The sequence below is a fragment of the Corylus avellana genome, chromosome ca5 (assembly GCF_901000735.1).
Source record: "Corylus avellana chromosome ca5, CavTom2PMs-1.0".
NCBI classification, from domain to species: domain Eukaryota; kingdom Viridiplantae; phylum Streptophyta; class Magnoliopsida; order Fagales; family Betulaceae; genus Corylus; species Corylus avellana.
The window spans coordinates 7789509-7808615 of record NC_081545.1 but is presented as its reverse complement, the minus strand read 5'-3'; the positions used below and the strand labels follow the sequence as shown (position 1 = coordinate 7808615).

General features: G+C 37.3%; 1 protein-coding gene and 2 pseudogenes across 1 annotated transcript in view; 1 reads left to right on the top strand and 2 right to left on the bottom strand.

The window, feature by feature from the left end:
* LOC132180275 (uncharacterized) overlaps positions 1–2609 on the top strand; it is a gene marked incomplete in the record, with an annotated part of 5169 nt that extends 2560 nt beyond the window's left edge. The window contains 4 exon segments of the mRNA XM_059593034.1: positions 1–834; positions 1141–1242; positions 1344–1521; positions 2127–2609. Of these exon segments, the coding sequence (XP_059449017.1) occupies positions 1–834; positions 1141–1242; positions 1344–1521; positions 2127–2333 (1321 nt within the window).
* Positions 2610–3126: 517 nt separating this feature from the next.
* On the bottom strand, positions 3127–10983 carry LOC132181704 (G-type lectin S-receptor-like serine/threonine-protein kinase At2g19130; annotated as a pseudogene).
* Positions 10984–13468: 2485 nt separating this feature from the next.
* Positions 13469–19107, bottom strand: part of LOC132181703 (G-type lectin S-receptor-like serine/threonine-protein kinase At2g19130) — a 13207-nt pseudogene continuing 7568 nt past the window's right edge.

Sequence of the window (19107 nt, the reverse complement as noted above, 5' to 3'; positions counted from 1 at the left end):
TGCTGGTGAGTCCCGTATCTCAGAAAGTTCCATTGCCGAAGTAGATGGTCAGAAAGTTGAAAGTACAAAAGATTCAGTAATATATGGTGAAAAAACAAAGTTAAATCCAAGAGTCTTAATAGGCTCACGTATGGCTTCAGAAGCTTTAAAGGCTGCTTACCAATTGCAACTAGCATCGGAGGGCATTCACTATGTAATGGGCTATCCACTTGCAGAATTTGAAAGACTCATCCATTCATTTGCTCCAGTTATCTCTTCTTCGTGTGTGTATGAGAAATGTGCTGTTTGCATAGATAAACAGCTGTCTCATAGTCTCCTCTGCAAGCATCAGGCTCCAAATGTATCACTAGATGTTGTTTGGAACTGGTATGAGAAACCTGGGAATTATGGTTTGGAAGTCAAGGCAGAAGATCTTCAGAATTTGAATGGCTTGCATAGTGATTCCATATCCTTTCATGCTCATTTTGTCCCTTTCCTTTCAGCCGTTCAGTTGTTTGGCTACCGACATCTCCCTGAATATTCTGATGAAAGTAGAGAACACACCAACCTCGAAATGCAGGACAAAGGAGAAGTTGGACCACACTTCTCTTTTCCAAAAACATTGTTTGCCAAACATTCAGAAGCTGTTGAGGTTAATCGCAATTCGAATGAGAATATGGAACCAGTGCGGAACTTTGACTCAGTTCAGGAACCTGTCAGTTCGTCAAAGGTTTCCCCATGTAAAGAAAGTGATAGTTCGAATTTAGATTCTTTATCTGCCTCATTTGATACTGAGCTCGTATTTGAATTTTTTGAATCTGACCAGCCACAATATCGAAAACCTCTCCACGAGAAGTATGTGCCTGCAACTTTATTTTCCTCGTTTTTTCTGCATAAAATATTGTATTGCTCTCACATCTGCAACTCAACAAGAATATGCTGATTACTGGTTTAATCAATTGATGGGTTTAAATTTGTGGTCATTACTTGTGTTTTCTAATAAGAAATTGTTCTGCAACCTAGTTATATTGACTTGTGAAATCACGTAAGAAGCTATACTGATTGGAGTAATATATTCTGAGGATTTGTGATGCTATTGTGGGCTAATTCTGCAACCTAGTATTAATTACACATTGAGGGTTAATTTCTTGATTATTGCAGAATTGTAGAGCTTGTTGATATTGGAACTTCTAGTCGTCAAATATATGGTGACCCTTCAAATCTAGAACTTATGAATCTTCAAGAACTACATCCTGCATCTTGGTGAGTACCAAAATAATTCTAGTTATTGTGTGTATACTCGTTTTCTTTCTTTTTCATCACTGATCTTAGCTTATTTGCAAAACTTGGATCAATGGTTTCAGGTTTTCAGTGGCCTGGTATCCGATATATCGAATTCCAGAAGGGAACTTCCGTGCATCATTTTTGACTTTCCATTCACTAGGACATCTGGTCCAGAGACACATTTTAAGTGATTCTCTGAATAAGAACGCATTCTGCATTGTCTCCCCTGTGTTAGGATTGCAAAGCTACAATACACAGGTAAAGAGTTGAAACTTATCTTGCACTCTGGAATCTTTACACCAGGATTTAACTTTCTTGATATATAAGACTTCAATGATTGATAGGGATTAAATTTCTTGGTATGAGCAATTAAAAACCATGAATGATTGAATATGCTAATTTCTCTATAGAGCCGAGAAACTAAAATGGCGCGAGATATTAATACGCTAATAAGCACTTTAAAGAATGGAAACTTATATATTGAAGGCTGTGAGGAATGTTTTATCTCATGGAAGGGAATCCACTTCCATAGGGGTAGTGTTCTGAACTGAGGGGGGGAAAGATAATTCGTAGAACATTAGTATTTGGTTATTGACATTTTTATTTTTATCTACTCTAAATTACACCATATTTTCCTTTTGAATGTAAGTGCTTTTGTTGTCAGCATTTAAATTTAATATATGGAAGTTGGTGCTTCTCTCAGTTTATCATATCTGACTAAAACATTTTAGTGCTCCTGTGAAGAATGTGAAAATTGTTTAGAGCTTCTCTTCTATGCTAATTCTTATGCTTATTTTTTCTTCTGGCAAAGTTTAGTTGCAAATGATGTGTTGGTGAGAAATGTGACAAGCTTCCTTTTGCAGGGTGAATGCTGGTTTGATCCCAAAATCCCTGTTGAAACTACTTTGAAAGAATCAACACCTTCCAACGGCTCTGAAATTCTCAAGGAAAGACTCAGAACACTTGAGGAAAATGCATTACTTTTTGCTAGAGGTTGTGTTCGCAAAAATAATGTGATGGCATTCAACCGGCAGCCAGATTATGAGTTCTTTAGTTCTCGGAAAAACTGATGAGCACATTCTTTTCTGCATTCCTTTGGTAGAACTGCGTTACTTACACAGCAGATAGTTTTGTAAAGTGCGGTAGGAAAAAAGGCAAGTTACATCTGTTAGGGTGGCCTTACTACTGTATGTTAGTTTTTTGTTGATAATTGGAAACTTGAAGTAGTGTTGTTGAAAAGCTGCAGAAGGTTAGTTTCAGTTTTGTATAGCTAGATGATTTGATGCAGCTGTTGATTTTCACATTAGTAGATATATAGTAATTGTTCTTGTACAGTATCAGATAAATCTCACTTTTTTTTTTTTTTTTTGTTAAATTGGAGATTTCATTGGAATATTGGATTTTGTGAAGGTTCTACAGTTGCCATATCTTTCTCTAGCAATTTATTATTATTATTATTATTATTGTCTCCACAAAATCACCAGGCTGCAGCTTGATTGGTTATTATATAATGATTTATTACAAACTCAAAGTTTCACCACTAAGGATGATTGTCTATTATTTTGGGGTTAGGGGAGTATTTGCTGCACCTATTCATCCCCACCTGGATCTGCAAATCAAAATATCAAAGACTTCTCTAAATAATACCGGCAAGAGAATTATTTAGGGTAACCATGCTTTTTTTAGGGGTGAAGAGAATTGTCCCCGGCAAATATGCTTCTTTTCTTAATGAAAGAAAATTAGATTACAGTAAACTATTTTGAAAACTGTCACCAAAATTATGGCTACTTTTTGAAGTTTTTAGTGGATCATTCAATGGATGTTGCAGATCGAGCATGCTGATCAATATAGGAACGGTGTTTATTATTTATTTCTTTTCGACTGAGAGGATGACTCAGTGAAGAAAACTATGTTCTCCTGGTTGTCAGCAAACAGTAGGAGAGATCTTGGAATCGGGGCCAGATTCACATCTAAAACTCCCTCAAGGATTTGAACTATCTGACCCATCGGCGGCCTCTTAGTTTCATCATCTTGGATGCACCAACAAGCATCCTTACAAACTCTTGTGAGCTCTACTACATCAGCGATTCCCTTTAACCTGGGATCTAATAAGCTAAGGACATCGCCCCCTTCAGCTATGAGGCTTGCAGCCCGAGCTGGGAAGAATCCAGCTTTGCCATCTGCAGATGGCTCAGAGTTTCTCCTTCCTGAGACAAATTTGAAAAGCATCATTTCATAGCTGTAAACATCGGCCTTGGCTGTAATGGGCACCCCTGAAATCCACTCAGGAGCAAGATAACCTCTTGTGCCTCTCATGGTTGTCAGGACTTGGCTGAATTCCCGCCCAACAAGCTTTGCCAGGCCAAAATCTGCCACTTTTGGACACAAATAAGCATCTAGAAGAATGTTCTCGGGTTTTATGTCACAGTGTATGATGCACTCTCTGCACTTATCATGGAGATAAGCCAACCCTCTAGCTGTTCCTATAGCACTCCGGTATCTTGTTTTCCAGTCCAAAAACTCATGATGGAAAAGTTGAGATTCTAAAGAGCCATTTGGCATATAATCATAGACCAGCAACTTTCTAGTACCTTCAGAGCAAAACCCGCGAAGCCGAACAAGATTTCTTGTTGGATTGTACCAATTGTACTGACTTCTGTGCGGAATTGCTTCTCTCCTTGGTTGATGCTTTCAAGTTTTTTGACTGTTATGACTGTTGAATCAGATAACGTCGCTTTGAAAACAGAACCAAAGCCTCCTCCCCCCAACTTGTCCGAAAAATTCTTGGTCGCATTTTGCAAGTCTCTGTACCCAAATGCCACCAATGAACCCTCTACTGTTTTTCCTGTCCCAACAGCTCTCCTTCTCCTTCTAAGGATTACAACCACAAAAAGGCCTAGCAGAACTGCTGCAACTGAGCCCGCAACAATTATCCCCTTATTATTCTTTTTACTTGAGAACTCTGCAAGTTTGAGATACAGAGTTCTCCCATTAGAATCATCTCCTGAGAGTTGTTGCAGATTCAAGAGATCTCCAACCCAAATTGAACAATTATTGATTTCATAAGCATAAGCAGTGCAAGAGCAGTTACTCAAGCAGGTGGATTCACATTCTGCAGCATTTCCAACCTCAACAGACTTTGGTTGTTGTTGGGGTGGTCCCTCTTTATGTGGGGACCAACCCACGTGGATGCTTCAAAGGGTTGAAACCCTTTGTGTGCAATATAAAAAGAAAAGCACTTTGTGCTTTAGTGTTCACGTGAGACTAGGAGACTAAGAGACAAAAAGAAGAGAAAAATAAGGAGAAGAAAGAAAGAGTGCAGCGCAGGGAGAGAAAGCAAAAGAAAAAAAAGAAGAAAAATGGTTACGCTTTTTCAAATCCATCAGAGATTGGAAGGTCGTTTGTGGTTCGATCTTGATTTTAGAGCGTTGCTCCTTACGACGAGTGCTACGTATTGACTGGTGTCAATTGTTGGAATTCATTTCCAATCGCTTGGTTGCTAATACCTACTTGGTGAGATCTTTCTTTATTCTTGTTGGAATCCACTTTAGGGTGATGAATTTATGTTTAATCCAAGAATGCATGTATTCTTGATGTGGTGATAACCTCAAGATATTTTTCTAGGGAAGACAATTGTAAACTCATTATTGTTGATAGTGGAAGATTAAACTGGACTAGGTCCAGTGGTTTTTACCTTTGCACTAGAGGGTATCACGTAAAAATCTTGGTGTCTTGCTTGTGGGTTTGCTTGATTATTATTTTGCTACTGTGTTACTATTTAATTTGTACAAAGAGGGGTAGATTAATTCCGTTGAGCATCTAAAATTGGTGTTCACCCCTAACAAAGTGGTATCAGAGCCTTTGGTTCATTGTTCGTGTGAAGTTCTTGTGTGAATTAAATGGAAGAGTCATCTAACAGCATAGTTAAACTCACAGCTTTCAATTATTTAATTTGGAAGACTAGGATGGAAGATATTTTATATTGCAAGAAATTGTTTGACCCCATTGAGTTGAAAGGTGTCAAACCAGTTGCTGCAACCAACAATGATTAGAAGAAATTGAATAGGAAAGCCGTTGGATATATTAGGTAGTGGGTTGATCAAAGTGTCTTTCATCATGTAGCTAAAGAAGTTGATGTTTACAATCTTTGGCAGAAATTAGAAAGTCTTTATGAACGAAAGACTGCTCAAAACAAAGCATTTATGATAAGAAGGCTTGTGAATTTGAAGTACAAAGATGGGCATAGTGTTACGGAGCATCTGAGTAATTTCCAGGGATTGTTGAATGAGCTGTCTACCATGAAATTTGCACTAGATGATGAGGTGCAAGTGTTACTTGTGTTAAGTTATTTGCTAGACAATTGGGAAACCTTGGTAGTGTCGCTCAGTAATTCGGCTCCCAATGGTGTAATACCTATGGGTATGGTAAAAGACAACATGTTCAATGAAGAGGCAAGAAGAAAAGAGCAAGGTATTTCTTCTCATTTAGAGGAACTTGTTTTAGAAAGGCGGGAGAGAAGTAAAAGCAGAAAACCTCACAGGTATGACAATCGTGACAAGTCAAGAGGAAAGTCCTATTCAAAAATAGACATAAAATGTTTTCACTGTGGCAAGCCTGGGCATCTAAGACAAGATTGCAAAAAGTTTAAAAGGAAATAGTTGAAAAGAAAAGATGAAGAACGTCAAGAAGAAAAAGACAGTGCAGCAGTTGCATCTGATGGTGATGTGGTATTTGCTTTTGATGAAGCTTATGCTAATCTCGCATGTGATAAATCTATGTGGGTAGTTGATACAACAACATCTTTTCATATTACTCCACATAGAGATTTCTTCTCCTCCTATACCAGTGGCGATTTTGGTTGGGTTAGGATGAGAAATGAAGCAAAGTGTAAAGTTGTGGGCATCAGAAATATACAGCTAGAAACCAACATTGGGTGCAAATTGATTCTCAAGGATGTTAGACATGTTCTTGAAATGCGCTTCAACTTGATTTCTATTAGGAAACTTGATGATGAAAGCTACCACAATTACCTTGGAGGTAGACAGTGAAAACTGAGCAAGGGTTCTCTTATCTTAGCCAGGGGAAAAAGGACCAACACTTTCTATAAGACAGCTGCAAGACTAGTCAAGGATGAAGCGATTGTTGTTGAGAATGAAAACTCCACTGAGCTATAGCACAAGAGGCTTGATCACATGAGTGAGACTTCAGATTCTCGCCAAGGAACAGCTCTTACCTAATAATAAAAGTACGTCACTAACGCCCTGTACTCATTGTCTTGTTGGAAAACAAAGAACAGTTTCATTTCAAAAATCCTCTTCATCAAGAAAGTCTAAATATTTTTGATTTAGTTTACACTGATGTCTGCACTATGAACACTAAAACTCTAGGTGGTGCTCTTTATTATGTGACTTTTATTGATGACCACTTTAGAAAGGTATGGGTGTTTGCTTTGAAAACCAAATATCAGGTATTGGGTGTGTTCAAAGTTTTTCATATGAAGGTTGAAAGAGAAACTAGAAGGCAGTTAAAATGCGTCCGTGCAGACAATGGTGATGAATACAGAGGACCGTTTGAAAAGTATTGCGGTAGTCATGGGATCATGCTTGAGAAAAGTTGTGCCCAAGACCCTACAGCATAATGGCGTAGCAGAGAGAATGAACAGAACCATCTGTGAGAGAATCAGGTGTATGCTCTCTCATGTAAAATCGCCTATACATTTTTGGGGTGACGCAATAAGGACAACAGTTGACTTGATAAATCTTTCTCCTTCAGTTCCTTTGGATGGTAACATTCCTCAAAGGGTTTGGACATGGAAACATGTTTCTTTTGAGCACTTGAGAGTGTTTGGCTGCAGGGCATTCATCCATATTCCTAGAGATGAGAGGTCAAAGCTTGATAGCAAAGTCAAGCAATGTATCTTCATGGGTTATGGGCATGAGGAGTTTGGTTATTGATTGTGGGATCCAGTTAATAATAAAATCATACGAAGCAGAGATGTCGTATTCTTTGAAGATCAAATCATTGAAGACTTAGATCAGAAAAAGGCAGAATCTCTCAGTGAATACCGTGTTGATTTGGATCCAGTTATTCCTCCTTGTGTGATGCATGATGAACACATGGGAGATGTACAAGAAAAACATGTTGATACAGTTGATGAAAATGGTGAGCCTGCAATTGATACTGTAGAGTTAGAAGAGCACCCAGAGCAAGCTTCTTCAGAACCAGCCGCTGAGATTCAGTTGAGGAGATCTACCAGTGACCGACAACCTTCCAGAACGTATTCAGTTAATGAGTATGTGTTACTTTCTGATGGGAGAGAGCTAGAAAGTTATCAAGAGGTTATGCTACATGACCAGAAAAATCAATGGTTAGAAGCCATGCAAGACGAGATGAAATCCTTGCATGAGAATCACACATATGATTTGGTAGAACTGCCTAAGGGCAAGAGAGCACTCAAGAATAAATGGGTGTTCAAATGCAAGATTGAACCAAACAGATCACAGCCAAGGTACAAGGAGCGACTAATTGTAAAGGGGTTCGGTCAAAAGAAGGGCATTGATTTTGATGAAATTTTCTCACCCGTGGTAAAGATGTCTTCTATTAGAGTTGTTTTGAGTTTGGCTGCCAAAATGAATTTGAAGATCGAACAGCTTGATGTGAAGACTGCTTTCCTTCATGGTGACTTGGGCGAAGAAATTTATATGGAGCAACTAGAGGGGTTCACAGCTAAAGGCAAAGAACACTTAGTGTGTCGGTTGAAAAAGAGCTTGTACGGACTCAAGCAGGCACCGAGACAGTGGTATAAGAAGTTTGATTCATTTATGGTTGATCATGGGTATGACAGAACTACATCAGATCATTGTGTGTTTGTGAAGAAATTCTCTGATGAAGAATTTATTATTCTCTTGCTATATGTGGATGACATGTTGATTGTTTGTCATGACACTAGTAAAATTGACAGACTGAAGAAAGAATTGAGTAAGTCCTTTGCTATGAAGGACTTGGGATCCGCAAAGCAAATCCTTGGTATGAAGATCTCTCGTGATAGGAAGAAAGGAAAGTTGTGGCTATCACAAGAGAGCTATATCGAGAAGGTATTGGACAAGTTCAACATGAGCAAGGCAAAACTGGTGAGCTCTATACTTGCAGGTTATTTGAAGTTGAGTTCAAAAAAAAGTCCTACAAGTGAGAAAGGAAAAGGTGAAATGAAGAAAGTGCCTTATGCGTCAGGCATGGGTAGCTTGATATACGCCATGGTGTGTACGAGGCTTGATATCGCTCATGAAATTGGAGTTGTCACTCGGTTCCTTTCTAATCCTAGCAAAGAACATTGGCCAGCTATGAAATGAATTCTCAGGTATCTTAGAGGTATTTTGATAGTATGTTTGTGCTTTGGCAGTGGTCAACAAGTGCTTGATGGGTTCACAGACGCAGATATGGCTTGGGATATTGATTCTAGAAAATTTACTTCAGGATACCTGATTACTTATTCAGGGGGAGCAGTGTCATGGCAGTCCAGATTGCAGAAGTGTGTTGCTTTGTCTACCACAGAGGCAGAGTGCATTGCTATCACTGAAGCGGCCAAGGAATTGTTATAGATGAAAAAGTTCTTACAAGAATTGGGTCTACAGCAAGAGAGGTATGTGCTTTACTATAATAGTCAGAGTGGCATCCATCTCAGTAAGAATTCAACTTTCCATTCAATATCGAAACATATCGATGTTAAGTGTCATTGGATTCGTGATGCACTGGAGGATAAGCTATTACAGATTGAGAAAATCCATATTGATGACAATGGGTCCGATATGATGACAAAACCGTTGCCTATGCAAAAGCTTGAAATTTGCAGAAGCGCGGCGGGCTTGGTGGAGCCCTCCACATAATCGGGAGGGGGAGATTTGTTGGGGTTGTCCCTCTTTATGTGGGGACCAACCCACGTGGATAAGCACAAAGGGTTGAAACCCTTTGTGTGCAATATAAAAGGAAAAGCACTTTGTGCTTTTGTGTTCACAAGAGACTAGGAGACTAAGAGACAAAAAGAAGAGAAAAATAAGGAGAAGAAAGAAAGAGTGCGGCACAGGGAGAGAGAAAAAGAAAAAAAGAAGAAAAGGGTTACGCTTTTTCACATCCATCAGAGATTGGAAGGTCGTTTGTGGTTCGATCTTGATGCAATTTTAGAGTGTTGCTCTTGACGACGAGTGCTATGTATTGACAGGTGTCGATCGTTGGAATTCCTCTCCAATCGCTTGGTTGCTAATACCTATTTGGTGAGATCTTTCTTTATTCTTGTTGGAATCCACTTTAGGGTGATGAATTTATGTTTAATCCAAGAATGCATGTATTCTTGATGTGGTGATAACCTCTAGATATTTCTCTAGGGAAGATAATTGTAAACTCATTATTGTTGATAGTGAAAGATTTAATTGGACTAGGTCCCGTGATTTTTACCTTCGCATTGGAGGGTTTTTCACATAAAAATCTTGGTGTCTTGCTTGTGGGTTCGCTTGATTATTATTTTGCTACTGTGTTACTATTTAATTTGCACAAAGAGGGGTATATTAATTCCGCTGAGCATCTGAAATTGGTATTCACCCCTAAGAGTTGTACAGGCAATGCCATGCTAGGCATTGGAAAGAACCTGTCCGCCTGCCTATTAGTAAGATTGGTATTCTCACACTGTAAAGCATTTCTCCTCATGCACCCACCAAAATACTCGAACAAATTCCATTCGTTCTGCGACTTAGGAACAAAACCTGTCAAACAGCTACAAAAAGACAAGGAATTTTGGTTGCAGATAGCAAAAGCTCCGCAAAAAGCATAAACCTCGCATTGTGTTTTCGGTTGAACCCAAAACAAATTCCACCGATTGGTATTTGCTAACCATGTTAGTTGCTTAATCTGCCCAGAAACATCCAACACAAATTGAGAAATGGTGGAAGGATTATAAAGAGAATAGGTGAAATAACTCTCATTTGTGTTGTTAACATAACTGAAGTTGTAGATATAATTGGCCATCATTTCAGGAACTAAGCTAAATATCTTCCCATCCCAAGCTCCATTAGTCCAATACTGAATGGACCTATTCCACGTAATAATATACGAACTGGTATTTGCCTCTACCTGAAGATTGAAGAGCCCTGTTGTAGGATCCTGCTCATTCTTCCATGAAATGAGTTGTTGGTTTTCATTGGTAGTTTTGTTGAATCCAATCTTACTACCAAGAAGCCATGTATGAGCTGGGTGATCAAAACTTTGCCATAAATATTGCGATGAATTAGACCCATCTCTCACAACAAGATTTCCTTCATCTAGAAGAACAGCTTCTATAGGACTTGAAGTGTTGGTGGTCAAATTTGTGGACCAAACTGGGATTTGGGACTCATTGAAGAGAACCAAATTACCATCCGAGATTCTTAATACAGAACTTATATCAGAGACTGGTTTATCTCTATTTGCCAACCAAACTATGGTTTTGGTTGAGACTTTGTTGAGACTATACCACATGCCTATATAGTAGTTAGAAGAGTTACCTGTTTGGAAGAAACCCAGTACAAAGCTCCCACCTGCAGAGGCAATGGTTTGGTCACCAAAGAGAGATTGGTTGGCAGAGATGGTGTCAGCTCCAAGGGAAAGATGGTTGTTGACAGATAAGCCGAGGAAGACAAGAGAAAGCATGAGCCATGGATTCTTCTTGGTATCCATGGCTGCAAATAATTTTTGCAGAGTGGCTTGAGAGAAGAGAATCCAGGAACAGGGCTAAATACTCGTTTCGCTTCCTTATGCGAGAGGAAGTTCGTAAAGTCAACTGACTACTACGCCAATGAACGATTTGTTGTTGCGGTGTCCCATTTTGTTGGCAGCAAACTATTTGTCGGAAAAGTCAACCTACTTCTTTCAAACTATCAGCTTCTAAACTAAAAAAAAAAAAAAAAAAACTCAGCGTACTCATAAGGCAACTGTTGTGCGAATTTGACATGTATTTTCCTAAACCCACCTTAAATTGATATTGTAAAATAACATATGACCACTATTCGCATTCCCTTTATATATATAAAATCACTTAAAGGATTTCGTGTTAGATTTGATAAGTTTCTGACCTATAGGTTATGCTACGTGTTTTTCTACTATCATCTCAAAGCAGGGGGGAGCCATGGGAGTTGAGCCGCCCTCAACTCCTAAAAATTCTCCTTACCTATGTAAAATTTTTTCTTATGTCCCCCTCAGCTAAGATTATTCCCCCCTCAACAACTGGTTATGCCCCCCTCAACAACTCTTGAGGCCAAATGCTCTCCTCGACCAAAGGTTGAAGATGATGCAGTTGAGTCGACTTTAACCATTATAACTTGAAACGTGCAGATTTGTAGTTGTAGAAGAACAAAAGGTTGAAGATGATGCTATTCCCAATATTTTCCATAAACTATGGAAGAAGATAAGGTACACGCGTGTAAGAGAAAAATAAAAAAAAAATAAAAAAGGTACAACGTGTAACTTACAAAGCACAAGAAGGAGACCAAAAAATCTTAATAAAATTATGAAGTCTTGTTCACATGTTCAACTCTTCCCAATATATATATATATATATATATATATGTCCGCACAAGAAGGGGAGGAAAGGATTTAAACTAGTGACCTCCGCTTCATTAGACGTGGTCTCAACCGATTAAGCTATTTCTTGGAGGCCCCAATAATTTTCTTAAAGTATGGAAGAAGACAAGCTTGATACATGCTAACATGTGTGCAACTTGCAAAGCACAAAAAGGAGACTAAAAAAATCATTTTTTATATTTCTTTTTTTTTAATATTTTTAATTAATTTTATTTTTTTATTCATAAACAAAATTTTGACCCCCAGAGTGAACATCCTAGCTCCGCCACTGTCTCAAAGTCATACCTTACAACAACTTTTTATTTTTTATTTTTTGATTTTTTGATTTTTTGATTTTTGATTTTTAATTTATTTTTGTTACTTTTTTCTATGTTTGCCGGATTTGTAATTTATGTTTTTTTTTTTTTAAATTTTTTTTTATTATTTTCTTTTTTATTTGCTAGATTTGTAATGTTGTTGAATTTCACAGCCAAGAAACTTTTCTAATTTTTTTGATTGAATTGCTTTATATGTTATAAATTTATTATTACTATTTTTTCAAGTATTTTTTTTCGTGTTACCAACTATAAATATATGATATACGAAGCTAAATAATGTATGAGATGAAAATTTCTTGGCAAAATGATTAGCAAGTATGATATGAAATTATGAATAATAATGTTCAACTATAGATAATGCCTTTTTTCGAAGCAAGAATTACAACTTTAAGGTCCGAAACACTTATTATCTTGTATAGGAATAACGGATAATAACTGCATTTATTAATCGGCAAGAATCGCGCGAATATCAAAAACTATTATTCACATCCTCATTTTTACCCCTAGTTTTAGCAATGAATTTTTTTTTTTTTTTTTTAAATAAAATAAAATTGATTTTTAGTCTCTCTTAGGTCTCTTTTTTTTTGAAAAATTTTTAGGGTAGTGATATGCTACATTTACCAACTTCTAGAGAGAAATTTTGGTAAGTGCAAACATTTTCTTTAGGGTATTAACAATTTTTTTTTAGTTTGTGGTGACATTGTCGATGGGAATGTAAAGTGCAAGACAACCTTGAAACAACAATCAAATTCTGGACTTGCTGCACTATTTCATCACTTTTACTACAACCTATTCTCAGCAAATTCCTATTCTTATTTTTTTCTTCTGGCAAACTATACTTGCAAATGTTGTGTTGGTATAATGCCTGAGAAACTTCATTTTGCAGGCCGAATGCTTGTTTAATCCCAAAATTCCTGTTGAAACTACTTTGAAAGAATCAAGATTTTTCAACGGTTCTGCAAATCTCAAGGAATTAAAGACTCAGAACACTAGAGGAAAACGCATTCCTTTTGCTAGAGGTTGTGTTCGCTAAAATAATGTGATGGCATTCACCAGATTATGAGTTCTTTGTCTCAGAAAAACTGAGGTAGTTTTTAAAACAATTTGAATAACAGTGGAAGAGTACATTTCACAGACCGTTTTCTTGATACAAAAACAGAGAATGCCGTATCATTATATGCAGAAATGCAGCGTGTATGACAATGTGGGATTGCCAATCACATGAATATTTGACAAAGGTATTCCTTGTATACTGAATTCGTTTGAGAATTGCGATCTGTTTGTCAAGTCGAGCTGAGTTTCTTTTCCTGTCTGCATTGAGTGAGGATCTTCTCCAATATTTTCCTTTTCTGCAGAACCGTGGCCTGCACATCTTTCCTTTTCCACCGCTGCATCATTGTACAATCTTCTCTTCCTGCTTTGAGTGTTATTCCAGGATCGTGACTGGCCGAATTTGCGGTGACAGATTTGGCGGCTGCACGTTGTCCTATATGGACTGTATCATCCTGCAGAACAGTTTTTGCCTTGTACTATCTTCTGAATCCTGATGACTACATTCTTATCTGCATTTTCAGTGGTAGAATTGCGTTACTTACACAGCAGATATATTTGTGAAGTGCTGTCTCATTATTGTATGTTAGTTTTTGTTGATAATTGGAAACTTGAAGTAGTTGTTGAAAATCTGCAGAAGGTTAGTTTCTGTTTTGTATAGCCAGATGACTTGATGCAGCTGTTGAATTTCACATTACAGTTCAATCTAATAGGGTTATCCATTTTTGAATTCTGATGTAGATAAAGAATACTTTGCTCAAATCCTATGTAGATATATAGTAATTGTTCTTTTACAGTATCTGATGTATCTCACTTTATTGTTAAATGGGGGATTCCATTGTTATATTGGGATTTTTTGAAGGTTTTACAGTTGCCATATCTTTCTCTTGCAAATTTTTTGTTATCCATAAAATCTCCAGGCTGCAGCTTGATTAGTTATTATGTAATGATTAATTACAAAAAGTTTCACCACTGAGGATGATTAATTGTCTATTATTTTGGGCTAGGGAGTATTTACTGCACCTATTCATCCCCACCTGGATCTGCAAATCAAAATATCAAAGACTTTTCTAAATAAAATAAGCAAGCCTCCACTGTCTAGTTAAGAGAACTGTTATCATTCAACTGGGTAACCATATATACCTTTTTAGTGGTGAAGAGATTATCCTCAGAAAATATGGTGCTTTTCTTAATGAAAGAAAACTAGATTACCGTAAACTATTTTGAAAACTGACACCAAAATTATGGCGACTTCTTGAAGTTTTTAGGGGATCATTCAATGGATGTTGCAGGTCAATCATGCAGATCCATATAGGAATAGTGTTTACTATTAATCTATTTAGCTTGGGAAATTCAATCAGGGATGCTTAGCCACACAAGGAAAGAAAAACTAATCATACACATTTAGGTACATCCTAATGACTTGTATATGATAGGAATGCTCTTTGGTTGGACGGCTTGACTTGTACATAAAATAGGTAACCATGACTCAATCAGTCATATTAGACCACCAATTAATCAATTTCATGGTACGTGCGTAATATAGGTTCTTACAGGAAATTTGGCCTCCTTCAAAGAAAAGTTTGAAAATAATTTTATGTATGATTTTTATTAACATAAACAGTCTTTAAGTAGACTTGCAAACAGATAAGATGAACAATCCTCAAACTAATCATAAATCTATTTTTAAAATAATGGTACTAAAACGGTACATGAGAGATCAATCTGATCATTGTATGGCCTACTCAGGAGCAAAACGGTCAACAGAATTCAATGCCCATGTACCATAAATAAGATATAGACGCCAATATATATACCCGCAGCTGCTGATGGTGCAGCAAGGGATATGCGACATGAATGCAACATGGAAGAGGATGGAAAACAGGAAAAGGATACAAAGATGGATGGCCTTATAATTGGTCAAAACAGGAAAAGTATCTGCTTGTATGTCAATACCAAGGATTGATTATAAGTAAAACATCATTAATCTTGGGTTCAGCTAATCTTATTGCTAATTTGAGATCAGTAGTTTCTTGTAACATTTATGTTAGGTTATGTTTTGGCTCATTTGGTTTGCGTGTAAAGTTGGTGAAAATGAAGTATCTTAACATGTCCAGAAAACAGATTCTAGAAGGCAGGTTCGGACCCCCAGAAGCCAGGTCCAGACCCAATTTCCAGAGAATACCTGTTGAAGGGCATGTCCGGACCGCCAGAAGCCGGGTCCGGACACAAAAACCAGCAAGCCTGTTTTGATGGGCAGGTCCGGACCGCCAGAAGCTGGGTCCGGACCTAATTTCCAGAAGCTGCTTTTTACAGAGCAGATCCGGACCGTCAGAAGCTGGGTCCGGACCTGATTTCCAGAAACTGAATTTTGAAGGAGAGGTCCAGACCGCCAGAAGCTGGGTTCGGACCTCATTTCCAGAAAGCGTTATTTTTCTGAGATGTCCAGACACAAGATTTGGAGGTCCGGACATCACTAAGTTACGCATATGTAACCCTAGCCATGTCCGGACCCCAGATTAGCCATGTCCGAACACGGCAGCTTTGTTATGTTTTATTTTCTATTTAAGCAAACTAATTTGCCATTTATTTGTACGTATTTTTTGGAGAGCAAAATTAGAGAGCCTAGAGAGAGAGATTTTGTTCTAGGTTTGTTTGAGAAAAGGTTAAATACGTGAAGCCAATCAGAGTTCCGGTGAAAGGAAATCTTATAGAAGAATTGTGCCAGATGTTCTGGAAAGGGCTACTGCGGTAGAAGTCAAGTGGGTCGCTTGTCGTGTACAAGGAAGAGTAAATTGCAAAGGTTTTGTAATTCTTCTTGTATTCCTTATTCTTCTCATGGTGGATTGATTTCCTGGGTTTGGCTGCCCCAGAAAGGTTTTACATTTAGAGAGTTCTCTAAATGGTTTCCTCTTCGTAACCAAATATCTGTATTCTTGATTTTCATTACATATCTGTATTTGGTTTATTATTGATTGTTAGGTCAGATCTTATTCCGCTTAATATTTGTGAATCACCTAGACATTTGAATAGGTGTCGTTTGGAGTCGTTTTAGAATTTTCAATTGGTATCAGAGCGGGTTCACTCTGTGAAGGAATTATTTCCTGAGTGTGATCCGAGACTCCATATCAAATGTCTCATACTGTTGCTCCTAATTCCCTTCCCGTCTTTGACGGAACTAATTATACGCTTTGGAAAATGCGTATGAGAGCATACTTTAAATCCATTAGTGTTTGGCATATTGTTGAATCTGGATGGACTCGTCCAGACAAAGCAATAGCTGAATGGACAACGGAGGAAAAGAATAATGCTACTGCTAATGACAAAGCTATAAATGCTATTTACATATCTGTTTCAAATGATGAATTTTCTAGAATTTCTAGATGTAAAATAGCTAAGGAAGCCTGGGAAACTTTAGAAATCACACATGAAGGAACTAAGGTTGTTAGAACTTCAAAAATTCAAATGTTGGTTTCTCAGTTTGAGGAGATTAGAATGCAAGAAGATGAAACTTTTGATGAATTTTATTCAAAGCTTAGTACCATTAGAAACTCTACCATTAATTTGGGAAAGAAAATGGATGATGCTAAAGTGGTGAAAAAAATCTTAAGATCTTTGCCTGAGAGGTTTATTCCCCAAATTGCTGCTATACAACAGAGCAAGGACTTAGATACTATGAGAGTAGAAGAACTTGTAGGTTCCCTTCAGACCTTTGAGCTAATTCTTCCTAAACACAAGAACACCAAAAATATTGCTCTTAAGGCAAAAAATGTTAAGGTTGACTCTTGTGGTTCATCTGATGAGGATTCTAGAAATGAGGAAGAAATTGCTATGTTTGCTAAGAAGTTTAGGAAATTCTTTAGAGCCAAGAAAGGAAATTTTAGAAATAGCAATTCACAATTTTATGAGAAATCTAGAAATGAGAATGTTGAGAAAGGAAAGTCACCTAAAGGTATCAAGTGTCACGAATGTGGAGGACATGGGCACATTCGTGTTGACTGTGCTAACTTGAGAAAGTCAAATGGCAAGGCATTTAATGTGACTCAAAGTGATGAGTCAGACAAGGACGATGCTGAACAGGGAGTTAATTACTTAGCATTTGGAGTTAGTTATGAGAGTGAGCATGAGAATAGTGGGTGTAATTCTCAAGACAAACAAGGTGTGTCCGATAATGATTCGGAAGAAGAAGATGATTTGCAAAATGCTTATAATAATCTCTTTGTGGAATACACTAAACTGAAAAAGCTGAATAAGCAGCAATTGAAGAAACTCAATGAGGTTAATCTTGAAAATGATCAACTTTCTGTCACCTTAACTGATTCTCTTGCTACTCATAATACTTTGATGTCTGAAAATCAAATGCTAATTGCCAAAGTGAAATCCTTAGAGAATGAATTGAATGAATCAAAGAATCATTTAACAAAATTCTCTAGTGAAAAGCTAAATCAAATGCTACATAATCAGAAACATTCGTTTGATAGAACTGGATTGGGTTTTGATAAATCAGCTATTTTATCTACTAATGTTGCTTCTTCTTCAAAGATGATTTTTGTGAAACCAGTGAACAAAGAAGATAGCTTGGCTGAAAAGAAGGTAATTTCTCCTCAAATTTCCAAAGGTGGAAAAGGTAAGGGAACTCTAACTGATTCCTATATATCTAGTTCTAAGTCGAGAAGTATGCACATGTTAAGGAACCAACCTTCTCAAAGGTTTATTCCTACGTGTCATAACTGTGGTAAGATTGGACATATTCGTCCTAAGTGTTTTCAGCTTAACAGTCATGAGCCTAAAAGAGAATATTTCCATTCTAGAAATAGTTATGAGAAATTATTCAACATGATGAGAGACGTAGTAACACGGTTAGATGTCTTGGAAAAGAGTCACACAGTTGTCCCTGATGTGAAGAAAGTTTGGGTCAAGAAGATTAATACCATTCACCCATTGAAGGGGAGTGGTAATGGACTCACCTAGATTAGGTGGGCACATAGACCATGCCTAGAAATTGAGCATATTGATATTTGTCTATAGCTGTTCTAGGGCATTTTTTTCTTAATTTTTGTTTGCTTTGTTTTTATTTTCTTTGATTATTTTTTATTCTTTTAGATTGTTTTAATTGTTAGATACTCAGTTTCTCATGTCTTGTGCTCAAATGAATATATTACATATGAGTGGGGTCAATATTTCTGCAATTTACATCTATTGCTCCATATGTTTCTGATAAACCTTGTTTTTCTGAAAACTGTTAAAGGAGTAAGAGTCAGTTTTTCTCATGTTCGAAATTGTGCACTTTTTGCCCCCATTAGGTTTAGATTTTGTTATGTGTTTGGGAATTTGGAGCAAACATTTTGCTTGGAAGATAGGTAGTGTCAGTTCTATCCACTTGACCAACTCGTTAGTTGAACCTAGCTCCTAAAAAATTCCAACATTTTCCAAAAAAAAAAAAAAAAAAAGGGGCTTAAAATAAGCTCAAATGACTTAGTTTTGCTTCTGTCTGTCCCTAAAGAAAGAATCAGTGATCAAATCATTGTGGAAATAGATGATTACTAAAGGACATGGTAAAAGAAAATGATCAGTCTCAGGGGGAGTGTATCGGATGAGGGAATCTAGGTCCTAACATTATAAGGTTTTACTGTGGTTTGAATCAGACTGCTGGTCTTCCTTTACAAAATGTCTGCCTAGATTTGCCTTTCATTGATGAAATCTTAGTTAATGGGAGTACTCACACACTACACCATCACATGAGATTTCTGATTATTGCCTACTTGACTGCATTCACAGACCAAGGTTGTGTCATGCATATGGTACATTTACGGTGTAAGTGTAGCTTGTTGATCACTCCGAATTGTTCAGATATTCATACGAGCATGCATGA